Below are 27,174 nucleotides of genomic sequence, written 5' to 3' on the forward strand. Positions count from 1 at the left end.
GGGCAGTGGTGAGGGACGCAGGGAAGTGAGCTTGTGGGGGATCAATGGCTGGGCCATGCTCCTTGCCTGACCTTGAACCGGCCTACTATGCGTTCCTCTTCTGTGGACCCATCCTCATCATCCCCTGTCTTGCCCCGCAACAGGTTGAAGGTGTGCAGCCAGTCCTCGAAGTTGTCGAACTCTGACTCCAGCTCCTTGGGGTACACCTGGGCAGGACGGGCTGTCAGGCCTCATGCCAGCATCCTGCCCCCTCTGTCCCCCCACATCTGGACAGGGTCTACTCCCAGACCCTCACTTTAAGTTCATCGATCTTGGCTTTCTTCCTCTCGGGAGCCTCCGGTCCCTGGCCAGGGCCAGGGCTCTGGTTTTTCTTCTTTTTCTCCTCCTTTGCAGTTCTGGACTTCTCCTTGCTCTTCATTGGCCCCTTCAGGCCTGGCCAAAGTGGAAAAGGAGGCCATAGTCAACCTGGGGCAGTGTAGGGTGGGAAGGCCACAGCAGGAAGGCCTTTGCCCTACACCCCACTCCACCCCCTTTTCCTACTTAACTTTGGAGTCTCAGTGCATCCCATGAGGAGGTGCAGACAGTGGGTTATGCCTGACAGGGGCACGGACTGTTGTCTGTTCTTAGCAGAGAGAGTAGGGGAGGAGTTGGATCAGGAGTCAGGAGCCCGTCACCGCGTGGTCCTGCTCCCTTGATTCTCTAAATACATATCAACAAGGTCGCTTCCTGCTAGAACTTCCCAAGCTGAATCCTGGGGAATGCCAGGCCTAAGTACCACTGGGCAAAATGCTTAGGCACAATGAGGAAATCATGTATATAGTATCTTTCTTTGAAAAATTGATAACACCAGAGCTTGGGGAGATGGCTCAGAGGGGGAAAAGCTAGCTACCTAAGTGTGACGCTCTAAGCTTGAACCCCGGAATTCGTGTAAAAGTTGGATGGCAGCATCAGTGTGTACAATCCCAGAGCTCCTATGGGGAGATGGGAGGTAGAGACAGGAGAATCCCTGCAAGCTCCCAGGCTGGCTAGCCTGGTGTGCACAGAGGCAGCGAGAGCCTGTTTTAAACAAGGTGGAGGATGAGGAGTTACACAGGAAGTTATCCTCGGAGCTCCAAGTGTATGATGCAGTACATGAGCACTCACGTACACACACACTATGCACACACACTGTGCACACACAATGTACACACACAATGTGCACACACTATGCACACACACACAGACACACAGTCTCACACACAGTCACACACATAGACACACGCACTCAGACATACACAGACACAGACACAGACATACAGTCACACAGAGACACATAGACAATTACATACACAGACACACATAGATATACAGATGCACACAGAGACACAGGCACACAGCACAGACACACAGAGACACAGTCATACACATAGATACATACACAGACACACATAGACACAGGCACACACATACAAACACACAGAGATACATACACAGACACACAGAGACATACACATACAGAAACACACAGACATACACTCATATATACACTGACACACACACAGATACACATAGCTACAGAGACAGAGGCATATACTCATACACACAGAGACAGACAAACATACACACAGAGACAGACACACATATACACCCATGAACACACACACACATGCACACACACATGAACACACACAGAGAGACACACAGATACACACTGAGACACACGATTGTATTGCAGTACTTATATAAAGGCTCTGAGAAGTCATATACTGAAGGAACCTGCATAACCCAGCATTTCCTAGATGAATTTATGCGAGAATCCTCTTTCCCTTCCAGAACAGTATTAATGTGGTTCCATGGAAAAGGTTGTGGACAATGTGGCATGGGCTAGGCGGTCCCTTCCAGCTCAGATATGCCATTGTTCTCCACGTGTGCCTGTGGCTGTGGCTGCTGAACTGAGCAGAGCGGAAACTACTGTGGCGGTCCTTAGCTTGATCCTTGGGTACGGGTGCAAGGGCCTAGTGATCTGGATGCCGGGATCCAGGGCTCACCCTCACTGCTTTCCATGTCCTCCTTCTCTTCCAAGTCAAGTCCGGAGGTCTCATGTTGTCGAAGTTGCTGCCAAAACATGAAGGGGCTTCCCTGACTTCCCAGAGCATGTGGCATCTCATGACTGGAGCTGTTCAGGGCTGTTGTGGCACCTGTCTTAGGGCTCACACAACATCTAGTATGGTATCTGGCTCATTATGAAAATAGAGAGGGCTGGACAGATGGCTCAGCAGTTAAGAGCACTGACTGCTCTTCCCAAGGTCCTGAGTTCAAATCCCAGCAACCACATGGTGGCTCGCAACCATCTTTAATGAGATCTGACGCCCTCTTCTGGGGTGTCTGAAGACAGCTACAGTGTACTTACATATAATAAATAAATAAATCTTTAAAAAAAGAAAAAAGAAAATGTCAGAGATCTTTGTGGAACACATAGCTGACAGAGGGAATCAGCCAGGAGAACTGCCCGTCAACCAGAGGAGGAAGCTGACTCTGAGGGTTAGGGTAGGCGCTGGAGAGGAGGGTGGGTGCACAGCTGCTCCAGCTGCAGCCCACCCCCTCCATTCCTCCTTACCCCCGACCCTGCCCGGGCCTCACCTCCTTCATCGTGTCGATGGAAGCAAAGTACTTGGACCACCAATCCAGCATGCTCTCATCAGGCTCCTCCTCCTCTGGCTCCTCTGACGGGCCTTTCTTTTTCTTCTTCTTCCTTTCCTTCTCATCCTCAGCCTGAGGGTTGGCCAGGTTGACCATCGTTTAGGTTCTTCCACACTCCATCCTTTCCCAGGACCCTGAATGATTCCTACCCTCTGCCGCCATCAGACCTCAGAAAGCCCCGCCCCGCCCCGCCCCATAGTACTGTGAGTCCACCAATGGCAAGGCTTTGTGGGAGGAGCCACAGCCTTCCCCTGTGAGCCACAGGCCAAGGCAGGACTGGCACTCAAGGAATGACGGCTGGGTCCCTGAAGGGTCCTTCTGGCCTGGCGCTGGTGCCAGTGAATGTTTTTCTTACTCAAAGGCCCTTGCAGGCTTCCCACACTTACCACATCCACTTTGACCACAGCGTCAGAAGTCTGCACAGGCAAAGAACCAAGGAGACAGGGCAGGATTAGCCACTGAGAACTAACTGAAGGGGTGGGCAGTAGGCCAGCCCAAAGGACAGGAGGCAGGAGAGTGCACACAGTTGTGAGCCCCTTGCTCCTGACTACAAGGCATTCAAATTCAGAAGAGCAGGCTACCTGCTAGAGTGACTAAGAGCCTACTCCAGGCTCCTGCTGTTCCCTCTGGCTTGCTAGATCCATGGCTGCCTGTACCTCAGAGTCACCTTTTATGAACAGCTGATGAGCCTGCATTGGGGAGGTGGTGGTGATCTGGGCAGCATAATATTCAAAACCAAACCCCTGGGTGTGAGCTTTCTAAGCAGTACCACTGAGAGCCACAGGACCCAGAGTCTCAGGCTGTCCTTTCTAGAGACCATTGGCAGCCCGGGTTCCTACTCACTGGCCAGGCCAAAGGAAGATCATTTTAGCCCTCAGAAGCTAGGAAATGCTCCAGGCTGTGTGAAGTAAGTGAGGCAGTGAACAAAAGGCTGGAAATATGGGAGACAGGGAGCCCCTTCAGGGCTCTGGGCAGAGGCTAGGCCTCAGAAAGGCCAGCTCAAGGCTGCTCCATCCTGCCCTTTCCTACAGGCCTGAAGCCAGGGGAATAAGTCCTTCCCCCATGGAAATCCACAGCCCAGGCTCTCAGGGCGTAACTTGGCATAGAAAATGGCTTTGTACAAAAGACACCTGTCTCATAAGCAGTCTGTCACCTAGGGGGTCATTTCTGAAGTGAAATACCACAGGTCTTTGCTTCTAACCATTACCTCTCCACGTCTTGTCTGCACACATCATCTGCTCCCCGAGCCCCTTGCCTCCAGACAGTGCTATGTGATCAAGGCTGGCTTTTGACAACTATGCAGAGAGGCAAGTCAGGGCTTCACTCTCAGGACAGGCCTGCCTGGTTCACCAGGGTGCCACCTGTGACTGTGTGTCCCCGGCTGGCACAGGGCTGGCCGCTCGCCTTACCGCATCGAGCTTCACCAGGGTCTCCAGCTTCCTAACTGGTACCTCGGGCTCCATGCTCACAACAACCTCCCCTGTGGGGCGAGAAGAGGGGCCACCATTGCGCAGCCTGTGGCAGCCCCGGAGAAGCCTGACTGGACAGAGAGAGACAGACAGACAGAGAGAGAGGAGGAAGAGTCACAGTGAGAGGCAGTAAGGCGGGAGGAGCATGATCTGCAGTGGTCTCTGGAACTCTCTCAGGGCAGAGGAAGGACAGGACATACATAAGAACAAGATGGGCATGAGGAAGGGCAATGAGCTAGAGAGAAGGCTGGCTCATTGTGCATCCGGACAGCAGAACTGAGGCTAGACCTGGAGGTGAGGCCTGGACATTATATCTAGGGGAGGGACCGTGTCTCCTCTGGCACCTGGTAGAAGAGGTCATCTACCCTCAGCCTCTTGAGGGCCTGTCCAGTGCTGGCTCTGGGCCTCAGAGTGAGGGGCAGCCCAGTGCAGCTTTCTTTGTTCCCAAGGAAGTCCATCTCCCCACACACCCTCCACCCCCCACCACACTCCACACTGCTACACTACCCTGTAGACAGATGCTCTAGATGAAACTCTGATGAGTACTTGAAACTGCATTATGAGGTGGAGGCCTTCTAGGAGTCAAAAGAGCCAGGCCTGGGCTTTAGGTGGCCATACCTGTGGTGTTCCAGTTGGGGGCTGAGCGGTCTGGGGGTCGGTAGATAAAACGCCTCAGTGAGCTGACAGCATGGGAACCCACCAGGGTGTATCGTCCAAAGGCCCGGCAGTCTACCACCCGGATGTTCAAGGGCGGGTGCAGGAGCTCATTCTCTGGGAGGTCCTGAGGGGAGGTGGTGACATTTTACAGTCTACATCTCAGAGAAAGGGGCTGAGGAGGCTCTGGCTAAGGCAAACCGCACTGGTCACAGTGAGCCCCGCCCGGATCTGTCAGCTCCTACACTCACCACCTCAAACCACTTGACCAGGGTGTTGAAATTGGGGTTCTTCTTATAATTGTGGATCAGGGAGGATTGTACCCCCTTCCCTGCACACTCGATGTCCACCCGCGGCCGGTCCACCTGGGCCAGGTTCACCCTCTTTAAGTCCCTCAGGCCCCAGAACAGCACCTGATGGCAGGAGAGGGCGGTTCTGTAAAGGAGGCCAGCAGTGGCCGGAGAGGGTCACTCGGGGGAATCGGGGTGGGAGGAAAAGCTGGATGGCGGAGACTGCGTGAAGCGAGTGTCCTCACAAAATCGAGGTTTTGGGGTAATGATCACTGTGGAAGGCAGGGGGCCAGGAATGGCTCTGGGCACAGTGGTGTGACTCTGTCAGAGCAGCAGGACAGCCTGGGCTGGGGCCTGCGTCAGTGCTGCTGGCTCTAAGGAGTGTTCTTGGACAAGTCCTCTCCACTCTGGGCCCTCCGCATCTTTTTCTGAAATGGAAACATCCCTACAGGACTAGGGGTTTGACGGCTCTCATGGAATGGGCACCTCTGTCATGGTGCTCTGTGGAGTGAAGGGAGAGGAACAGGTGACTTGGGCGAAGGTCACAGGCAGGGCAGGAAGGGGCGCAGAGCCCTCACACACCTCCACTCTATACTTGCTGAGTACTGGCCGGATTCCCACAGGCACAGGCATGATGGGCCCTCTGTCCATGTCCACTGGGCCATTGATGGGTGGCAGGTCAGCCTTCCCTGATGGCCCAATCTGAGGAATGAGGTCATCCATCTCAGTGGCGAGCCCAGGGAGGGGCCCCTTCCCCAGTGAGTTGGTGTCACGAGAACAGAAGGGGCAGGCAGGCCGGAGAGCCGAGGGCCCCCTGACTCCCAGCTCTGCCCCCCACCTGCAGCAGCTCGAAGGCAGCCAGTAGGTCCCCGGCCGTAGCATTGCCTCGGTAGATCTGGTAGTACTCAAGCTGGGGCGGGAAGCGGGGCGGGCAGTATGCCTCGTCTGCCATCTTTACCAGGGGCTTGGCGAAGGTCCGGCCCATGAAGTCAGCTTTGCCCTAACACAGAAAAACTCTAGGGTTCCCTTGGGTACCCCAACAGTTGAGTTGGCTTGTAGGCGGCGTTGCCCCCTCATGATCTTTCCTCCCCACTCCAGAACCTCCATGGAAAGCAGGGAGCCTGCTACCGATTGTGACTGAGCATAGGGAGGGATCCGAGCCCCGGGGTGGGGGTGGGGCTGTGACAACAGGGCTTCCTGGCACATCTCTGGAAGATCTGGCCTCGGAGTGTTTATCCAGGAGATGGGAAACACCATGGTTTGCACCTGGTCCCCAAGTGGCTCATGGGACTGGAAAAGGATCAGACTGTGGCGGGTGGGCAGGAGGCATCTGGAAAGTTTCCCAACCAACCCAGTAGCCACAGAGGCAGCAGCAGAGAGCTTGGAGGGTGGGGAACCTACCAGGGGAGGGTCTGCTAGAGGTTCCTGGCACCAGGGCCCACCGTACCATGCTGTCCTGGTCGTAGATTTCAATGACAATGATCGGGGGATCATCTCGTAGCTCGTGGGCTTCACCGTACAGCTCCAGGTTGTCAAATACCAGCATCTGGTCCCAAGTGGGACACAGTGTCTCGTTCAGAACCTGATCATGGGGTGAGGGATGGGGAAGAAGTGGCAGACATTGTTCCCATGCAGGGAACCCTGCAGGCAGGAATGGTTGATTCTCCTGCTTTCCCAGAAATCCCCAAACCAAGGCTTCTGTGAAGTCTATTCCCAGGGCCCCGCTGGTCTCCCTGGCCTGTGGGTGTGGTTCAAGCCTGTGGGCGTGGTCCAAGCCTGTGGGCATGGTCCAAGCTGCTGGCTTCTACTAGCCTGACTGATTACCTGAAGGGCTTCCTTCTGAAGATCTAGGGACCTAGAAGACCAGTAGCACCGGCCTCCCAGTGCTCCCAAAAGCCAGAGGCCCCTCCCACTCAGGCCCTTACCTCCGTGCACTGGCTCTGGTTGATGAAGAAGACTCTGGCGAAGGGATCAGAGAGCCCACTGCTGTCAGCAGCAAAGAGGCTTCGGGCCTGATACATGTGGGCTCGGAGCTGGAAGGCTTGCTTCTCTGTGGGGAAGAGCGGCGGGCTAAGCAGTGCCATGTATCACCTACACACACACACACACACACACACACACACACACACACACGACCCTCTGGGGGTACAAGCCGGGAGAGCACCCCACCCAGGATGAGGAGGCCTCACTCACTTGTGTAGACCAGGCTGATGGGCGGAAAGGAGTGCAGGCCCAGGCCTTGGGCTGCCTTGACCTCCTCGAAGCCACAGGGCAGGCCACACAGGAAGTCCTTTCGCTGCTTGCTGAGGCCCAGCCACAGGTAGAGCTCCAGCTTGGCCTGTACCGTCCAGCCCGCGGAGCCGAAGCCCTTCTTCCCTGGCAGCTAGGGGCAGGCTCAGGGTCACCGAGAGCCTGAGGACTTCCAGGACCCCCAGGGGAAGGGAGGCCCAAGGCGGTGCTGAAGTTTTAGTCAGAGGTGCACAGGGTCTCGCCTACCCCCTCGGTGGACAGAGCTGGGTGTGAGAGACTAAGAGGGGAAGGCGGGTGGGGACAGGCAGGCTCCAGACCTCCGAGCACCTGCAGGTTAAGGGCTCCATCTCCTCCTGTTAGGCTTGCCGCCTCAGCGGAGTCTCTACGAGAACCCACCCCAGCCACCCACCCTCTGCTCATCCCCTGCAGCACCTTCAGGAAGAGGGTCTTGACCTTGGCGCAGTCCTTGCCCAGTTCCTCCTCCACGATGGAGAACAGCAGGTCTTTGGAAGGCACGCGGGCGTAGGCGATACGTTTGTTGTTGCCCATCATCCAAACGAACACGTCAGGGATGCTGTGCTGGGGCTGCAGCGGAGGGAGGGCGGAGGGCACACGCCAGGGGGCCTCACTACAGTGGTACCCTGAGTCTGCTCAACCCACACTCCTGGGAGCTGGGCCTGGGTGAGGAAAAGCTGGGGGCGTGAAAGGGAAGGACCCTCATCTTGGGTCTTCCTTTCTCTCCCACTGGGCTTGCTCAACCTTGTCAACAATGGATATCGGAGCAGTCGAGGCCGCCCAGGGGCCCTTCTGTGCTGCTCAGGCCACACACCTCGTCTGCCAGGAAGCGTAGCTTCTGCAGAAAGTTCTGGCACAGCCTCAGCTTGTCCCGGACAGTGTGTCGCTTCACCTGAGCCCTCAGGCTCTTGGCCTGTTGTCCCATGCTCTCCTGTTGGGAAGAGTGTGGGAGGAGGCACTCAGCTTTGGGCGTCAGCTGGAGCCGTGACCTCACAGACAGATGTCCCTTGTTCATTGGCTTGATCACGGGGTCCAGTGTGGCCTCACCAGCTCCCTCATACAGGACTTGAGGCGCTCCCGATCCAGCCTGGTGCGGGACGAGTGGCTCTGGTCCTTGTCCGAGAGGGAGAGGAAGCGGCTGCACAGGGGTAGGGGTAGAAGAGCCAGGACTTAGCCGTCTCCTCCCTGACCTGGCTAGAGTGTCCCCTGTCCCACCCTGCCCTCTCCATCGGTCTCACTGGCAGCCACAGCTGAGTTCTTCTAGCACACCCCGCAGACGGCGCTCTGGGTAGGACTTCTCCGTTTTGATCATCTCCTGCACATCATTCAGACCTTCTTCCTGTGAAGCAGGGTTTCAAGTACATTCTGGGCCTTAGCCTTCCTTCTCCAAGGTCTTTTCCATTCACCCCAGGAAAGAGGAATCTAGTGATGTAGGCCACTCTATTTATATATTATGAAGGAGCCACCAATTCCCCAGGGCCTGGTGTAGACACTGGGTTCTCTTGGTTATCCATGGGTCCTAAGCTCCTTCAGGAAGAGGTACTCTGAGCTATGACCAGAGTGAACAGAGCAGGACCCAGGGCTGGAGAGAGGTTCTGTGTAGACCTAAAGTAGCCTGATCAGCTGCCTCGGAGAGCCCAGACCCTTGGACTCTACTCCAGAGCTCTGGGACCCTGTGGGTGTCCCCTTTCTGTATTTCAAGACAAGCCTCTGGAGAGCCAGCCTGTGTTTCACATACGCCCACTCTCCCAGGTCCCGCCACCTGCAGCCTGGCTCACCAGTTTGTCAGCAATGTGCTCCATGATGTTGGCATTGTAGAGGCGCCGCCGCTGGTCGGGCCACCAGCTCTTGATATAGATGCAGGGCTTGCAGTCCAGGTAGGGCAGGTGGAAATAGTTCCTGGGGCGGGGTGCAGAGGAAGGTTGAGGGATGCTGAGGTCTAGGCTTCTGGGGTGTGTGTGTGTGTGTGTGTGTAAGGGCCAAGGCCACTCGAGGATGGGCAATGGCAGGGCCCACCTGTCTGTGATCTGGGGCCGCATAGGTGGGGTGGAGGACACCGAGGCCAGGTCTCCGGCTTCGTCACCTTCATCGTCACTGGAGTTCTGAATCAGGTCTACTTCTTCTTCATCCCCAGGCTCCTTCCGGGGCCGAGGCCGTGGGGGCCGTGGCATGCCATCAACTTCATTACCATAGTTTCCTGGACAAAGAGTGGCTCGTGAGAGGCCTGCAGTCTTTCCCTCACTCACTCCACCCTCCGTGAATTTCTCTTGGAGAGGTAAAGTCAGAGAACAGGCCTCAGGTAACACCACCCAAGGAAGGGTCCCGTGTCAACCACAAGGAGTGCTCTGATGATGGCTGTGCCCAACCCAGAGCATAGCCTAGATTTCTTCTCTTTCTTCTCCACCACAGGGCATTGGGGGGGGGTCCCCCTACTTTCTTCTGACATTCTAGTTCCCTTTGGTAGAGTGATGATTGACTTCAACTACACTCCCAAGAACCAGAGCTGCTTTGTGGATGTCTGGGGACGGTCATAGGAAACACATCAATGTTGCCCGCTCTCTGAAGCCTGGGGCACAATGACAGCAGTGACAACCAGGAGCCCAAAACTTTCCCTATGCTCTCAGCACTCACCTATGGTCACCTCAAAGGTAATTGGCTTGTCCCCATTTTTCCGGTCAATCATTGAGGCTTCCAGGAAGGCTCCAAATAGGAAAAATTCTTCCATCCTCCCCGTGCAGCTCTGTGGGGGAGGCAGGTAGACCCAATGGTGAGCTCTCGTGGGCCAGCAGGCCTGGGTCAGGGTCCTAATGTCATAGACAGGCTTCTGGCCGACAGTTGAGGTGCGTCCTATCCAGCTTTGAGGCTAGGCAGTCTGGACTCACGCCCTAGTTGTTTCTGAGAGAATGGTTAGCTCTGTAGATACAGGGACAGTCGGGGCAGAGAGGAGGGGCAGAGGTGGGTGCCAGTGGTCACTGGTGGCTATAATGGGATCGCTGGGTAAGGCCTAGGTCAGCAGCAGATGGGCACTGAGGTCTGGAAAAGGGGTCAGGTGAGGGCCTCTGAGTAGACAGGGCAGCACTGGGGAAAACCGGAACTCAGCTGCATGCTGAGGGGAAGGAAGGTCCAGTGAGGGATCTGGACATGCGGCCTCGTCCTCACCTCTGAGACAGGCGTGGCCTGCTCCACCTGCACCTCCGTGGAGCTGGTGAGCTCTGGGTTGGAGGTGTCCAGGATCTCCACAGCCAGTCCCAACATAAGGCGGGCACGGAAGGACACACCCTCCCCCAGGCCCTCATTCAGGTCCTGGTGCTCGTCCAGCAGCGTGTAGTTGCGTGTGGAGCCGTACATGTTCACCCAGGCGGGACCGAGGGTAGGCAGGAAGCCTGAGGCAGTGAGGAGAGAGGTAGAAAGACTGTTATACCCAAGGCTCACCCCGGATGCAGGTATATTTGTGGCTTCTGGGTACTGAGCTCAAGGCTATTTGTCTGTTGGGTACCAGGCAGGTGTGGGCACCCTTCTCACTCATGCCTACAGAGTGCCTCTGGCTTGACCTGAGTTCCTGTGGGGGCCTTGGTGAGGTGTGTAAGAGAGAGAGCCAGGCCCCACCTGTGGGCAGGTGCCAGCTTTTCCTGAACTCATCAACATGAGTCCACTCTGTTTGTTCTGTTTCGGGTGTAGGATGCCCATCTGCCAGGCCTCCCCTGCTCAGGGGACCTCCATCCGCTCTGTGTCCCCCTGGTTATTTGTGGGTGGTCAGCTGCTTGAGACAGAAGCACCCAGGGCTGTGACTATGGTGGGCTGAGCAGGGCCTGGGGCTGGAGAGGAGCCTTGTCCTCTGTCTTGGACAAGTGTCTTCTCTCATGATTAGGCTTTGATGGGCCTCAGTCAACAACTCTCGCCTTATGCAAATCTCCTTCTTCATGTATTTTCTTTGAAACAATTATTTGTCAGAATCTGGATATGCATACACATCTTTAATTCTAGCAGGCAGATCTCTGTGAATTTGAGGCCAGCCTGGTCTATATGGTAAGACATGAACAAACAGTCAAAACTATTGATTATGTGTATGCATATTTATGATGTGTGTATGGGAGCCCTGTGTGCACAGGGAGGCCAATCTCAGGTGTCGTGTGTGTGTGTGTGTGTGTGTGTGTGTGTGTGTGTGTGTGTCAGAGTTTCTCAATGGCTTAGAACTTGGCAAGCTGGCTAGTCTAGCTGGGATTCAAGGAGCTCCGTCCGGAGATCCTGTTTCTGCCTCCCTACGGCTGGGTTACAAGTGTCATCAACCCCTGATTTTTTTTGGGGGGGACGGGGTGAGCATAGGTTCTGGCATTTAAACTCAGATCCTCCCGAACCATCTCCCTAGCTCCTATATTTAATTTTTTGTTAGTTTTGTAAATAAAACAAAAAGATTAGTTGCAGTTCACATATAAAATTTGGCATTTAAAGTGCACGTTTGGGCGGCTATAGTATGTTCACTACGTTGTCCGCCCACTATCATATTCCATCACACTTCTGGCCACCCTGAAGAAGCCCCGCCCTCCTCAGCAGGCGCTTCTGACCACTCTGTCTTTGTTCTTGGAAGCACAAGCCTATTTTCTCCTGGATTCACCCGTTCTGCGTGTCTTCTACATGTGGAACTGCACCGTGGGCCCTATTTCTTCTGCCTGCTGTTCTGGTCACTTGGTATCATGTCTGTCTGTCTGGAAGTATTAGGGGGTATGGGGATGGCATTTTTTCTCACTGTGCTCCTGGATTCTGGGTTACGTCAGTTCTCACAGGCCTGCAGACAGCTGTTACAGTTCTCATCAGTTACTAGGAAAGACATGGAGAATGCACACACAGGGAATGGGCGCTGGACTGTATGAAGACGCTTCGGTTGGTCAATGGGGAAACAGGTGCAAAAGCAGCAGAGCTTATCGCTAAATCTGGTCAGCTCCCAGAGGTCTTGAATTATAATGTCCCCCGTTTCCATAGGGCAGGGGCTACAAGTGAGACCCTTAGAAGCCCCGTCTGGCTGGAGTCGGAGGTGGTGTAAGGGAAAGGGGCCTCATTCACTCTTCCCATCATACCCCATTCTCCCCCTGATACATCGGTGCTGTGCCGCTGACCTTTGTCTCCATCGTTGGAAATCTTGCGCAGGTCGATGAAGTGGGTGCCGATGGCCACATCGTTGACCTTGTCGGAGTCTCGGATCTGCACCTTCATGCGTTTGCAGAGTGGGGGGAACAGGTCTGTAAAGACGACCTGCTCATTCCACAGCGGCTCGTAGCTGCTCTTCTGCACCGATGTTTTACCCTGGTGGGATGAAGTCACAGCGTGTGTGTTGGTGTGTGTGTGTGTGTACCTGTGTGTGTGTGTGTGTGTGCGCACACCTGTGCACGTGCGTGTGTGCTTTCCAGCTGGAGGCTTCAGCCTTCTCCTGGTCTGCCCCTTCCTCCCACCATCACCTTTCCCCCAAGCCCGCCCTCCCAGCCCTCAGCACCTCTGTCCCCCACACCTTCTGTCCAGCAAAGAAGACTTGCACATAGGGGTCCACGAGGTCCTTGTTCTCGCCGATGAACGCCTTCTTCACGTTGGCCATGAGGCTCGTGTTCATCCGGGGCAGGCCCTCTGCTCGGTAGATTTTCACATAGAACCGGGCCCACTGTCGTTCAGGGGGCACGCCCTCAGGGAGCAGCAAGTTCCTGTGAGCACAGGCAGCGTGTCAGCTCCATGGGTGGGCTTGGAGGGCCCTCTTTGCCTCTTAGGTCCTTAGACCAAGAGCCATGCGAGGATCATGATGGAAGGAGAGGCAGCGAGGATGGTGGGCAGGGAGGAGATGAGGCAAAGCAAGCACACGCTTGCATATGTGCTCTCTGTGTCTGTCTGTCTGTCAGTCTGTGTGTCTCCCTCTCTTACACACACACACACACACACACACAATCTTAGCAGCTGCCTGGGGCTTGGCCTAATCTGGGAAGGACAGCTTGAGAGGACCCAGACTGTGACTAAAGACACTAACTCATGGCGTCTAGCCATTTTTAGGATTCTAAGAAACACTTCCAACCGAAGGAGAAGCTTCAGCGTTTTCCTCGCTAAGGTGGCGCTAATATTAACAGCCACATCTCAGGAAAGCGGTATGCAAGCTACAGTGCTTTGTAAACTGTAGTGCGGGATGCTAAGTGAGTGCAAGATGCTAAGTGAGTGCGGGATGCTAAGTGTGGCGAGCACGTTCACAGCTTTGGGTCCTCCCCGAGACAAGAACTTCCAGTTGCTGGTCTCCTCTCCCAGCCCATGGAAGACCAGGCCCACTGGATCCAGGAGCGTTCTGAGGGTCCAGACAATGTTCCAGAGTGTTTCTTAGCAGCCACTCTCTGCGGCCCCTGAGTGACATCTCATCCGAGTGCATGGCACTGGGGTCCGCGGGCTCTGGCAGTGGGAGGACTCCTCATACACCTCTTCTTCCCACCAGCTTTCTCAGTCAGAAGTCTGGATGTCAAAGCACTACCTCCCATTAACCCCAGTGACTACACTGCCGTGGGCCCTGGAGGAGAGACCGGCAGGGTGAAGTGTGGGAGTAAAGGGGCTGATGGTGAGAATTCTGGGTTCAGGCCACTCCAGGAGTTTCCTTTGGGGGAACGAAGGGTTGTGTGCCAGTCTCTGGGGAAGACGGAACCTCACCCTTCGATGTCATCCTCATCTGTCTCGTTGGCCTTGTGGGGTGTTTTGATGTTGTCTCCCTTGCCCACCACAGCAATGTCGCACTTTACGTAACCCTTCAGGCCGGCAGAGATGTCATCGGGGTCTGACAGAATGGCCCATTTGTGATGAAACTGGTGTTCTGCAGTGGTGAGGAAGGGCATTGCATTTGCCATCTATCCCAGGAGTCCACAGGGCATCCTAGCTGAGTGCTTGCTGGGCCTTGCAAGCTCAAGGTTGCAGGCCCAGGAGACTTGAGGCCACGGCTCTGGTTGCACCCACCCAGTGAAGACAGAGGGGGGCAAGACCCTGCCCAGGAGCACGTGTCAGTTGCTTCCAAGTCAGTTTCTCAGCTTGTCACGCCCCCCCCCCCCCCACACACACACAGCTGGTCCCATATAGCTGCTAGATAGGGCCTTCAATAATAGAGGTTTCTCCTATCAGGGTTCCCCTTTCAGCCCTTCTGAGTCTCTCTGTGCCTTGAGGTGAAGCCCAAACATTTGGCAAGGGAATCCTGCTACTCTTTTCCCTGCTTGGCTCCACCCCCGCAGGACTGTCCAGACAAAGCACTCACTGCTTCCTGAGCTTGCACAGAGCCAAACTCTAGGCCACTGTGTCTGCTCTGAATGTTCCCACCTTCCTTCTCCTCCTCAGTTAGCTGGAAAACTGATCACTTTATCCAAGAGTCTCCCCTTCCATGCAGCGTCCCCTGACCCCTTCAGAGGAACAGGCCCTGACCTCTTGGTGCTCACAGGGCCCCAGGTACATGCCTCCCACTGCAGAAATCACCTACACAAAGCCTGTCCATGTTTAGACTGGAGCAGAGATTAGCAGCGTGCCTTCCAGTGTCCCCAGGACACAGGACAGTGTGGAGAAAGGTACAAGTGTCAGCAAAGGAGGCATTTTAGGAAGATTTGTCCCAACTGGGTTGATTTTAAAGTTACTGATAAGGTAGGAGGTGGGGAGACCTGCTTAATAGTTTCCTGCAGTATTGAAATCTCCTGGGGCTCAGAACGCACCCAGCCTCCCTCCCTTTCCCCCTGTGTCTTTCAAGGTTTTGAGCCCAGTGACTCCCTTGAGTTGATGTTAGGGCAGGGGGACTGGCCCAGCTGTCATGGCAACGGCAGTGTCAAATGAGAGTCAAGGGCAGTGAGGGGCCAGGAAACCTTAATGTTTGGAGTCCCTGGGGCCCCTCTGCTGAGCTGGTGGCCTCAGGAGGAGGGTGCCACAGGTTCCCAGAACCTCACGGCTCTGAGCAGGTATAGGTAGGAAGGAGCTGGCGAGATGGACCAGGGCTGAGTGTGGCTGCCTGCTGGTCTTGGGGATGTATGGGTAGACAGATGGTAGGGGAGTTAATTTATAGCAGGGTCTGTTATGCTGTGGACAAAGGAGTAGATGTTTGTGTGAGTGGGGAAGATAGGCATGTACAGGGTTGGGTGAAACTGAGTGAATGTGGCAAGGAAAGATCAAGATTTGGGCAACACAAAATTTACCTTTAAATCCAAAAGAAATTGGAAGATAAACCCAGAAACATGGCTTAAGATTATAGGTGACAAAAAATACTGGCGGCAAATTTGGGTCTGACATACATGAAATGGAGTTGTCTAAAATGTAGGTGTGAGTGTCTCACTTCGGGCTAGATGAGGTCAGGGATGAAGCTGAGGGGCACTTGTGTGGGGTGCACACCGGGTTCATGGCCCCTGAGGTCTCAATTCTGGATGTTGCGAGCTCCACCTGGAGAAGCAGGAACAACCAGAGAGAGCCAGAAAGGGTAGCCGCTCTGACTTAGGCAGCTACAACTCATCTCCAGCAGAGGGCAGCAGTGAGCAATTTTCTGCACTTGCAATCAAGTCACACTTGGCCATGCATCTGCAAGGTTACCAGGAGGAGCAGTCAAGTCTGGGAGAGGGTTACCCTAGTGGAGAGACTGCATCTGAGGCCCACAAAGGCCTGAGCTCAAGTTCTATCTGCCAGTTACTCCACTGTTTTGGACTTGGAGAGTCTCGGTTTCCTTACATCAGATGGGAACAACTCCGTCTACATGGATTGAGAAGTTAGACTTGTCCAGTGTCTGAGCCCACCTCCTCCATGACAGCAGCGTTTTCTCTGTAGACCAAACTGGCCTCAAACAAAGAGATCCCCCTGCCTCTGCCTCCCGAGTGCTGGGATTTAGGGGGTATTCCACTTTGCCCTCAGAGCATTTTCTCAATCAGAGCTCAGTCACCGTGGTGCATACTAAGTTTTCTACCTCCTGCTCTGCCTTGGCTGAAGGTCTGCTGACACTCAGCCTAGAGAGGAGGCCATCTTCAGAGGCCCTGGCAGCACTCAGACCCATGGAGCACGGCTGGGCACGCCTCCTGGGAAGCGATGGAGCAGACACCCAGCTCTGTCATTCCCTTGAGGCTTCCGTTCTGGGCGGGGCAGTGGGAAGGCCTGGGTACCAGGAGAGCAGACTCTCCCTCTTAGGTAAGTCTCCTTATCATCTCAGGCCTATCTGACTTTCTTTCTTTTCATGAATCATAGTTATAGAACTTGATATATAGCTAAGAATGACCCTGAACGTCTGATTCTCTGGCCTTTACCTCCCAAGTGCTAGGATTATAGTTGGGTGCCACCACACCTGGATTATAGAGTGCAGAGGATTTAACTCAGTACTTTGGGTATGCCAGGCAGCTACCCCACTAACTGAGATACACACCCACTCCAGCTGTCTATCTCGACAGATACCCGACAGGTGTTTTTAGGCCTCACACATCTGGAATGCTTTGACCAGTGAGTTCGTGTCTTAGACTCACATCTCCTGATACAAGTCACTGTCACAGTGGGTACCAGCTGAGTGTTATTAGGGACACAAGAAAGTGCCAACTGTTCCGCCTACTTCTTAGTGGCTCTTCCAAGCCACACTCTCTGCTCATTGGCTCCTCTGTGAAGAGGAGGGATGTGGCTGTGTCTTTAATGGCTTTATGAGGGTCACATGTGACAATTTGGATTGGATTGATTGTCACCAATAAAGGGTGGTAATTATAGACTTCTAAGTAGTTTTGCTTCAGGGATATGGATATCCCCAAGGTTGGCCATGTAGTGACAAGACCGCTAGACCAGTGGTTCTCAACCTTCCTAATGTTGTGACCCTTTAACTGCTTCCTCATGTTGTAGTGACCCCCCAACCATAAAATTATTTCCATTGCTACGTTATAACTGTAATTTTGCTACTGTTGTGAATCATAATGCCTGTGGTTTCTGATGGTCCTAGGTGACCCCTATGAAAAAGGGTCATTCAAACCCCAAAGGGGTTGCGACCCACAGGTTGAGAATTGCTGCTCTAAACCATCACTTGGGGTTTCCATACCAACTTCTGAGTGTTACAGTGCTGACCATAGGTACTTGCGGAATTATAATCAGACACAGCCTCTCTTGACATGACTTCTCCTAGGGGGACTGGGGTTCCTTGTGAAAAGCGATTTTAGAGCCTGGAGTCCCCAAAGTTGCTCATTACAGTTGCTACTGGTTGTCACCACACTTAGGTTGGGTGGTTCACTTGACAGATACCACATGCCCTACCCCTGACTAGATGATTGGCTGAGCCAAACATTGGCACATCTGTAAGTCTTAGGTCTCTTAACTTCAGAGGGGGTGATGGGGATTTTGTAAGGGCAGCAGGGTCTTTTCTGCTCAGCAGGTGCCAGCCAGAGGCAGTGGGTGGGCACAGCCCCTCCAGGGCTCTCACTGCCTTCTATATAACTGCTCTCATATGAAGCAAGGGAGGTGATGTTCTCACGTGCCCTGTGTATTTAAGCTACCTCTCTGTACTGTTATTCCCAGATCCCTTCCCTCATAATGAGCAAACACCTATCAGACATGGCGCACGTGATTCGTACACCTGTGTGTAGAGTGCACACTACTTCACTGCCACTCCCGTGGCTGCCACCTCACGGCCAGTGCGCTGTGTCTATGCTCCTTGATGGATGACCTGGGAACCGATATAGCAAGAATGGTCTGATATGTAGCTTCTGGTGCTGTACACATGAACCTGTTCTTAAGGGGTTACTCACCAGGCTGGGAATACACGGTCCCCACATCCATTTTGAAGGAACCCACGAGGGTGCCGCTTCGAAGCAGGTTCTTAGAATGGATAACCTTCCAGAGTAGAATCACAAGCAGCCAGTCAGGCTCGGCAGGGAGAAAGAAGCCTTTGGGGATGGGGGTGGGCAGGGGCAGGGGCCACTGATGGACATAGTGTTACCTCCATCTTTCTTAGTAAAGTGAGAAGGTATTTGGTAGGGACCAGGGCTGGTTCGCTGAAGTTTACCATCAGCCTCTCCTGCCCAACGCCATGTCCCCCCTTCCCTTCACTGCTGTCACATAGATGAGCAGGTTTTACATTCTACAGAGGAATCAGGCTGAAGGGGCAAGAGGGGGCCACTATCCATTCTCGGTTACCCTTTGGCCAGCCATGCATCCAGACACAGGGCTGCCATGTTATGAACAGCACATTGCAAGGCTGGGCCGAGGTCCTGCGTTAGTCAGTATGGCCCTGCCTGCCAGCTGCAGCTGCTCTCCACTCACCGAGATCTTGATGATCTTGTCAAACATGACATCAGGAGAGACATGGAAGTCAAAGACGAAGTACTGGGGGGGGGGAGAAAGATCAGAGTGCCGTCGCTGGCGGCCCCTCCCTCCGAGCAGTGCCTGCCCGAATCCCCCATTTCCCCACGAGGCTCAAAGCTCACATGGGAGTAGTGGTGACCCACTGGCTTCTGAGGGACTGAATGGTGAGGAGTAGAGCCCCATCTCCTACTGGGGCACGGAACTGTCTACTAACACCTATGTTCATGCTGCCGGAGGCCCACCATATTTGTTGATGATGTCATGCAACAATGTCAGAAGCTGAGTACTCCTTGTCTATAGGCTGTGTGACCAAGAGCCCTGACCAAGGAGCCAGCAGATCTGGGCTCTCAGCTAGTTGTGTCCTTTTCGTAGAATAGACTTATACACATGTACTTTAGCACAACCCTCAGAGAACTATAAAATAGGGGTGTGGACATCAACTACCATGCTACAGAATCAAGCAGGCTATTGATTGTGAGGTACACCATGGCGTGGAAGGGTATACAGATTACCACCACACCACGATGCTACCTGGGAAATACACCCTAACCCAAGAAGTGTTAAAAGATAAAATCATCAGACAGGTGCACTCAGGGCGAGACGGCACTTCCTTGGCCACAAAAGAGAAACGCAGCTCTGTGACTGTTCTCCTCTGCTGCGAGCCCCACGCTCACTCACGCTCCCCATCCTTACCCTGGATGCTCTGGAATGGGGAGGGGGAGTGGGCAGTGAGCACAGCTACTGCTGCTTTGATGAACTTGTGGGCAAGGGAGAGAATCTAATGTTACCACAGGGCTTTGGTTAGAGGAAATATCCCAAGAGCAGGTGTTTCTGGTTGTAGTCAATCGTCATTGTCAATAACCTGTTTAAATCTGTGATATGGTTATCTATCTATCTATCTATCTATCTATCTATCTATCTATCTATCTATCTATCCATCCATCCATCCATCCATCCATCTATCTATCTATCTATCTATCTATCTATCTATCTATCTATCTATCTATCTATCTATCTACTTTTTAAATGTATACTGTTTTCTGTCTGCATGCCAGAAAAGGGCACCAGATCTCATTATAGAAGGTTGTGAGCCACCATGTGGTTGCTGGGAATTGAACTCAGGACTTCTGGAAGGGCAGCCAGCACTCTTAACCTCTGAGCCATCTCTCCATTTCCCATACCCCTATTTTACAGCTAACACTTAAGCCCCGTTGGCTGATGTGCTGCCTATTAAAGCCTGTGACATCTAGCTGTTAACTGCTGGATCGTTGCTTCCTTTCCAGAGTCTCAGTTTACCCTTGCGTTGTGGGAATGGTGACATTAGGCCGCCACACTCTCCTATTCCATGGGCATGACCACACAAACGCAGGGAGGCATGGGTATAAAATCAAAACGACAGGACTCAGTTGTGAGTTGATGAGAGCACAGTAAACGCTCACTGTACATGGCTGATAAGTCTCAGGCGGGCTGGCTGGGGCGAGGGCCTGTGGCTCTGGAGTCTGGATCTGGGAGTGAACCACCAGCATGAGGATGGTGGCAGAAGCTGTGGGATGGAGGAGACACGAGAAGATACCAGAGGGGAAGCCTGCTCCGTAGGGACTCTAGGAAGCCGCAGACTTTCTTGGTGGGTGGAGAAAGCCATGGCAAGTTAGGAAGCTTGGGAAAGGTTCTGGAGAGAATTGGGAGAGTGTCATGGGAACTCCTGGGAAGGAGGGGCAATGAGATGAAGGATGTGACAGGGATGTGACAGAGACTGAGAGGATGGGGACAGCTGATACGTCTACTGTGCATGGAGGAGCTAAGGGAGATCTCTGGAGATCTGGCTGGAAGTGGAGGTAAAGCCATGCTTAGGTGAGGGTGACAGACTCTGGTCCTGTCCTTGGGCGTCCATAGGGTGTCCTGTTTGTGTTTAGGATATTCTGCAGTAAAGTGCCACATGGGCAAGGGAGAAGGAAAGAGACAGAAAAAAGGCAAAGGCAGAACGAGGGTCATAGGTCATAGCATGAGGCTAGAGTTTTGGGGATGAAGGGCCCATGGCAAAGGTAATGGTGGGAGGAGGGGTGGTCACTGGCTGGCCAGCTTGACCACGTGTTTGTATAGAGAAGGGGGTTTGTGTTGGTCCATGTGGGACCAGGTTATTATGGAAGGACAAATGCCTAAAGCCTCCTATTCCCAGTTTGGCTTAAAGTTGTGTTGATGAGCGACTAGGCCACGTGGGTAGGACCTGGAGCAGACCCATGGAAGGAGCTGGCTCACTGGGGCCCCTTGTGCTCTGAGCTGGCTAGAGTCATAATCCCTGTATTTTCTGAGCAGGATTCTTTTGTAGGATTGCTTAGAGTCAGTTGATGGTTCACATCAGCTTTTACTGTTCTAGTGGAACCAAAGGAAGATTCCTACTTCCTAGAGAACTTTCCAAGACCAATACACATTTATGGCTAGAGGCATGTTTGTGGCAGTTTGAAAGAAAAGGGCGCCCATAGGCTCATAGGGAGTGGCATTATTTAAAAGAATTAGGAGGTATGGCCTTGTTAGAGTAGGTGTGGCCTTGGAGGAAGTGTGCCACTGTGGGCAGGGTTTGAAGTTTCAAATGCTCAAGCCAGGCCCAATGTTACTCTCTCTTCCTGCTGCTAGTGACTCCAGATTTAGAACTCTCAGCTACCTTTCCAGTACCATGGCTGCCATGATGATAATGGACTAAACCTCTGAACCTGTAAACAAGACCCCCAAATTAAATGTTCTCCTTTATAAGAGTTGTTGGGTCATGGTGTCCCTTCACAGCAACAGAGACCCTAACTAAGACAATGTTTTTCACTGAAAGGGAAAAGAAAGGAAAGAGGCCATTCCTGGGCTGCAAACAATCAGAGCGACGCAGTGCAGAGGAGTGGGCTTCTCTGGGGGTGAGCTTAGTTCCTATGAGACATTTGCCAGCATCTGCGGAGATTTAGTTGCTACAGTAAGGAGGCTTTCTATTGGCATCTTGGGCTGTGAGTGTGGCAGGGGAGACCTGCAGCCCCTTATCCACCCAGGGATAGAAACACAAAAGGCCAACCACAGTTGAAGACCACAGCTGGAATCCACTCCCTCCTCTTAGATCATCTCTGACCCTCTTCCAGATCATTCTGCTCTTTTGCACAAAGCCAAGTAGCCCCGATTCTGTTTCTGTCTCTTTCCTTTAAACTAGGATTTCGTAAGAGTTTGCTAGGGTTCCCCAGAGCTGGGGAGCTACATTGGAAGGAGTAGCAAGTTGACTGAAATGTGAGGTACATGGATCTGATGCAAGGTGGACCCCCCAAGTCACTCACTATCAAATAACCACAGAGAGTCACCGGGATTCATCGCTATAGTCATCAGAGGAAAGTGGACCCTTATTTAAGACAGAGGCTTTCCAGTCAGGAATGTGTCCTGATATAGAATCAGATATCTAGGTTGGATATCCTGGTTCCATCCACGGCCGGAGGGCCCTTGAGCAGTAATGTTCTGTCCCAGGGGCCAGCGGGATACATGGTGGGCTGTGGTTATACAGGAGTTTGCTCAAGCTTGGGCGAAGTATTCCTGGGTCCTGCAGGTGCACAGCTGGAGGCTGCCCAGCTGCCCAAGGGCACCATCAGCCCTTCCTACACTGCAAGGCACAGGACATGGATGCACTACTTGAGCTAGCCTGGTCCTCCTTGCTAACTGAAGTCACTGCGGTAGATAGACTGGGCACTCCCCCTAGGACAGGAAGCCCAGGACAGACTTTTAGACAGCTGGAATGTGCTCAGACTTCAGGGAAGACCTAGCTACCTTCTTCAGAGCCAATCATGGCAGGGTTCCATCTGGAGCCCAGTAGTCAAAAAATAATACCCTTGAGGGCAGTAGGAAGGCTCTTTCTGACCTGAAGCCTCAGTTATCTCCTCTGTAAGATGGAGAGATCAAACGCTTAAGTCTCTGAGGTCCCTCACCCCTCACTCCCGTGGAGTCTCAAGTGGAGGGAGCAGGAGTCATTTTCTTTCTCACAGCTGAAGTCAAGGTTGTGTTCTGGAGAGAAGCCTTTCAGGGGCTCAGGAGACCAAGAAGGGAACATGGCAGAAAGGGCAGATACCCCCAATATGACCAGCAAGGCCCTGGAGTCTCAGTGTCCCTGTAAATGCAGTGGACAACAGTATCCACCTATGATGGGCACTGATGTATCTACAGGTGCAGGAGAGATCTGCTGTCTGGAAGGACACATTCATGGTACCAGTGGCTCCTGGGCTAGGCTGGTGTGATCTGAGCTGTCCTCTGGCTCAGACCTGGACAGCAGCAGTGGGTGCTACGAGGTGCTCACAGGCATTACTAGCAGTTCATGGATGTAGCCTTAGCAGGGCCAGGTTGGGGTTCATGCTGGGGGTGCAGAGGTTGGTTGTGGTATGCAGCATGCTGGGTTGTAAGAGATCAAGACCTTGGGGCTGGTGACTCTGTCCTCCTAACTCCCAGTTGCTCCTGTTCCCATGTTGGGGGGCTCCTTTCCCAGCTTAAGTCAAGGGGCACTGACCTCGTTGTAGTAAGGGCAGTTTGTGGACTCCTTCATTGACGTGTATTTCTTGTCATCGCCCACTTCCACACACACCACAGGGTCCATGTTCAAGCCCACCAGCTGCCGAGCCTCAATCACTGTGATGCTGACCTGTGGGAGGAAGAGGGGGTGCATGGAGCACTGCAGCCACCCTAGAGTCTAGTCTTACTGGAACATGGCGGCGCGGGCAGTAGGACTAGGAACTGCAGGAGCCAGTCAGCTTGGAGTGAGCCCCCAGGCTCCATGTTGACTGTGGCCCCTGATATCTTAGGTGATCCTGGGATATCCGAGCTGAGAGAGGTGAGAGGCTGGCGACCCCTAGGCCAGTGTTACAGAATCACCCGAGGGAGAAGCATCACCAGATCCTGGTGCTCAGGCCAGACCCCTGATCAGTCAGTCTCACCCACGTGGCAGGCAGGCTCAACAGCAGTCTCCCTAAACCAGCTGGTTGGGCTGAACAGCCATGGTTGGGACATAATGCTAGTAGTAAACTAATACTAAAACATTATGATTTCTTTTGGAAACTTGATTGGGTGATTCTTTGTGAACTTAAAAGATGACAACATACTCCTAAAAATTCTGGTTGATTCTTGGGTTCCAAGTTCTCCTCAGTGCCATGACTCTGCTAAGGGAGGGCCGTGAGGCCTGCCTTGCCCATTCCTCACCCTCTCAAACCAGCTGAGCTGCCCAAGTCCCCCTGAACTGGCTTTGGGCCCTGTCCAGGGTTCCTTGTTTGTGCCGCTAACCTCTAAGATGTCCTTGGCTTTCTGGAAGCTGGGCGCTCTCCCGTGTTCCAGTCCCCTCTTCCTCTGTTGAATTTCTTTGAGTTGCCAGAACCTAACCTTCTGGCCTGCGTAGCGAATGTTGTGACATTCTGTAGCCTTTAGCTAGGATCTTCTATCCTGGGAAGCCCTGTTTCAGCTGTCTATTCTGTCAATAAATATTTAGGGACATCTGCTATAGACAGGCACAGGGGATGTCGGAATAAATCCTCTGCTCCTCAGAGATCTTACTATAAATGATTACTGGCTTATAGGTTTTAAACTAGTATATACATATTTTAGCTTATAATATACATAATCAATACATTATATCTTTATATGCACATACATATAAAGATATGAATAGCTAAAGGATGTATATAAAGACACATGTATGTAAAATGTATTTATATATAAGAATATATATATATGTATATATATACATATATATATATAGAGAGAGAGAGAATGAGAGAGAGAGAAAGAGAGGAGGACAGGAAAAGGGGGGCAAAAGGAAGGGAAGAGAGGGGGAAGAGGAGGAAGGAGTGTGAATTTTGAGACAACTGTTATTCTTCCTGAGTCTTCATTTCCAGCCATTAGCTCCTGCCTCAGATCAGAGCCAAGGGAGGGGAGAATTCAATCCCCATTGGGGTGGTCATGGTAAAATACAGCTAGGTACAGATTTGGGTTGCTGGTCTTGGAACTGAGCCTTGGCCTGACATATGGGCAGGAATGGCTATGGAGGACCCTGCACATCCTCAGCGCCAAGCTGAGACTCCTAGTGAGGGTTAAACGAGACGACACACATCTGAAAGCACCACACGGGCAGAAACTCCACGAGGTGAGACCCAGGGCCGTAAGTGGCCCCTTGGACAGAAGCTACCTCTCCTGGGGTCATCTCTTGAGGAGGCAGGGCTGGTGGGGTGTTGGAGGTTGCTCCACAGGATGCTTGAACTTGCATTTTCCACCCACGGCCTCCTGTCTCTGTCAGCACTTCCCGCTAGCTAACTGGGCTGTGAGGGCAGCTGCCGGAGCCGCTCATCTGGGTCTCCGGCACTTCAGTTGCTACGCTTCGATGCAACTTCTAAATATGATTTTACTCAGGAGAATTATTTTCCCCTTTTAGATAGAAAGAATCCTTACTAAAATTACCATCTACTGTGTTCCTCAAGGTCTTATAAATAGCTCGAAGAGCAAGAAAAATGCACGCATCAGAAACGATGCTAGGAAAAATAGAAACCTTAACGCCAATAAGACCACTGCCAAGAAAGCACAGAAACACAGAAGCGACTGTACGCTGAAGGAACACTTGAACTCTGTGCGCAGCCGCTTCTATTCTGGGATGTGAGGGGCCAAAGGGGCCGATGAATGCTTAGAATCCAGGCTTGAAAGAGTCTCAATAGTCACCATTTCTTCAGGGAGCCAAAAAGGAAGCAGGGCTAATTAACTTAGCGCAGAGAAGTTTACTGAGAAGAAACACTAGGAGTCCTTCTGGAATATTCTTTGCACAGCATTCTTTGCACAGAGTTTTAACTTCCAGAAACCTTTTTAACAATTTAAATTAATTTAACAATTGAATTTAACAGTTTAACAAATTATTAATAATTTTAACAATTTAACTTTTATTTTATGTGCATTGGTGTTTTGCCTGCATGTGAGTCATATGAGGGTGTCAGATTGCTTACAGACAGTTGTGATCTGCTATGTGAGTGCTAGGAAGTGAACCTGGGTCCTCTGGAAGAGCAGTCAGTGCTCTTACCACCGAGCTATCTCTCCAGCCCCACAGACCTGTTTATGTAAATGGTTTAAAAGTTCATTTATTGTTTTCCTACAACTAGCACTCCCCACCCCCTCAAAAAGAAGAGGTTTGCTATAAGCCAGGCCTGGGAACCAGACAAGTGTGGCTTCGGCCAGATGCGCCAGCTGAGATTAAATTCCCCACGCCAAGAAGGTGGTTGGTTTTCATGTGTGCACCCCCACACTCCATCTTTTGTCCCCTCCTCTGGTCAGGGTTCATCTTCCCATCTTCTACAATGGAGCTTAATTAGCAGCAGTGACCCAGTCAGGAGCTGACAGTGGACAGGGGAGGTGAACTGAGGAGGAGAGGGAGGGTAGGAAGGAGTGAAGAGACGGGAGAACAACATCGGAGGGAGGGGATGTGCTTTGCCAGATGACAGTGGCCCAGGGAAAGCCTGGGAGCTCGAGACAGAGGTGAGGAGGCCTCCCCAGCGGCTGCTTCATGTGTGTGTGTGTGTGTGTGTGTGTGTGTGTGTGTGTGTGTGTGTGTGTGAGAGAGAGAGAGAGAGAGAGAGAGAGAGAGACTTGAAATTAAAAGTCAGAATATGGTCATCTTCTTTGGCAGGAGGGGATGGGCCATCCAGTCATCAGAATGTTGAGGAAACAGAAGCTACAAAGTCAATGAAAAATTTCAGGAACTATTGCAAAGAAACGCCCATCTCATGCACAGTGATTCCAAAATGAAAGCCCAGAGAGCAGAAGGGCCACAAGTAGGACCGTGGGACCTACTGGCACCTCTGGCCAAGTCACCATCTCTCCTGCTGAGGCCAGGGCTAGAATTTTCCAAAGCAAGAGCCTTCTCCAAAGTAAGGAACAATGATGTGGATTGTGGTGGGGTGGGGTGGGGGTGGGGGGTAGGGGGTGGGTGGGCAGGAGTGGGGGTGGGGGGGATGGGGGGAGTGGAGGGAGGGTGGGGGGTAGTGGGGTGGGGGGAGCAGGGCAGGGCAGGGCAGAGGGAAAAACTACTCAAATTTCCTGAACAACCCCACAAATAATGATGCCCTGTGACCTGCTTTGGGGACCTCTGCTCATGCGGGCATCAGAATGTCAGGGGAAGCCAGAGGGGAGAGGGCACAGGGATGCCCGCTCACACCCATGGAACGACTGTTCTACAGCGGTCTTCATCTCCTCTTGCCTAAGGGTCAGAGGTATGACGTGACCGGATCACTCGGTGGTAACAGGGAGGGTGGAGTGGAGGGGCAATATGAAGACATGGAGGTCAAGGGGACAGAATGCAGGAACACAGCAGAGGTGGGGGTGGGGCTTGGGCCTTGATGCTGGAAACTGGAGGTCTTTTTGGGGGTGACATGTAAAGACTTAGTCTCAGGAAGAGAGATCAGGAGACAGAGTCCAGGCTCCTGAGTACGCTCCAAGGATTGCTGCCCACTCTGCTGGGCAAAGGACATGTTCCCAGGCAGGTAGCCGTGGTTTGAACC

At 52.8% G+C, this 27,174-nt stretch overlaps 1 protein-coding gene across 5 annotated transcripts in view; it reads right to left on the bottom strand.

Annotated features, from left to right (window-relative positions):
- The window catches only part of Otof (otoferlin), a 97,730-nt gene that overhangs the window by 8,611 nt on the left and 61,945 nt on the right, over window positions 1–27,174 (bottom strand). For 3 of the 5 annotated variants that reach the window (XM_052184774.1, XM_052184773.1, XM_052184775.1), the window contains 27 exons: window positions 23,160–23,291; window positions 18,605–18,667; window positions 18,091–18,175; window positions 14,021–14,180; window positions 12,858–13,044; window positions 12,469–12,655; window positions 10,517–10,740; window positions 9,989–10,097; window positions 9,374–9,554; window positions 9,136–9,256; window positions 8,596–8,696; window positions 8,405–8,495; window positions 8,172–8,288; window positions 7,775–7,927; window positions 7,286–7,475; window positions 7,018–7,142; window positions 6,540–6,674; window positions 5,931–6,092; window positions 5,675–5,794; window positions 5,054–5,215; window positions 4,767–4,929; window positions 4,089–4,159; window positions 3,066–3,095; window positions 2,620–2,751; window positions 2,028–2,094; window positions 296–432; window positions 72–206 (listed from right to left, as the gene is read on the bottom strand). In XM_052184774.1, the coding sequence (XP_052040734.1) occupies window positions 72–206; window positions 296–432; window positions 2,028–2,094; window positions 2,620–2,751; window positions 3,066–3,095; window positions 4,089–4,159; window positions 4,767–4,929; window positions 5,054–5,215; window positions 5,675–5,794; window positions 5,931–6,092; window positions 6,540–6,674; window positions 7,018–7,142; window positions 7,286–7,475; window positions 7,775–7,927; window positions 8,172–8,288; window positions 8,405–8,495; window positions 8,596–8,696; window positions 9,136–9,256; window positions 9,374–9,554; window positions 9,989–10,097; window positions 10,517–10,740; window positions 12,469–12,655; window positions 12,858–13,044; window positions 14,021–14,180; window positions 18,091–18,175; window positions 18,605–18,667; window positions 23,160–23,291 (3,540 nt within the window). Of the gene's footprint in view, window positions 1–71; window positions 207–295; window positions 433–2,027; window positions 2,095–2,619; window positions 2,752–3,065; window positions 3,096–4,088; window positions 4,220–4,766; window positions 4,930–5,053; window positions 5,216–5,674; window positions 5,795–5,930; window positions 6,093–6,539; window positions 6,675–7,017; window positions 7,143–7,285; window positions 7,476–7,774; window positions 7,928–8,171; window positions 8,289–8,404; window positions 8,496–8,595; window positions 8,697–9,135; window positions 9,257–9,373; window positions 9,555–9,988; window positions 10,098–10,516; window positions 10,741–12,468; window positions 12,656–12,857; window positions 13,045–14,020; window positions 14,181–18,090; window positions 18,176–18,604; window positions 18,668–23,159; window positions 23,292–27,174 lie in introns of all 5 variants that reach the window. The other 2 variants (XM_052184771.1, XM_052184772.1) reach the window with 1 other exon arrangement.

The sequence above is a fragment of the Apodemus sylvaticus genome, chromosome 6, assembly GCF_947179515.1.
Source record: "Apodemus sylvaticus chromosome 6, mApoSyl1.1, whole genome shotgun sequence".
Classification (NCBI taxonomy): domain Eukaryota; kingdom Metazoa; phylum Chordata; class Mammalia; order Rodentia; family Muridae; genus Apodemus; species Apodemus sylvaticus.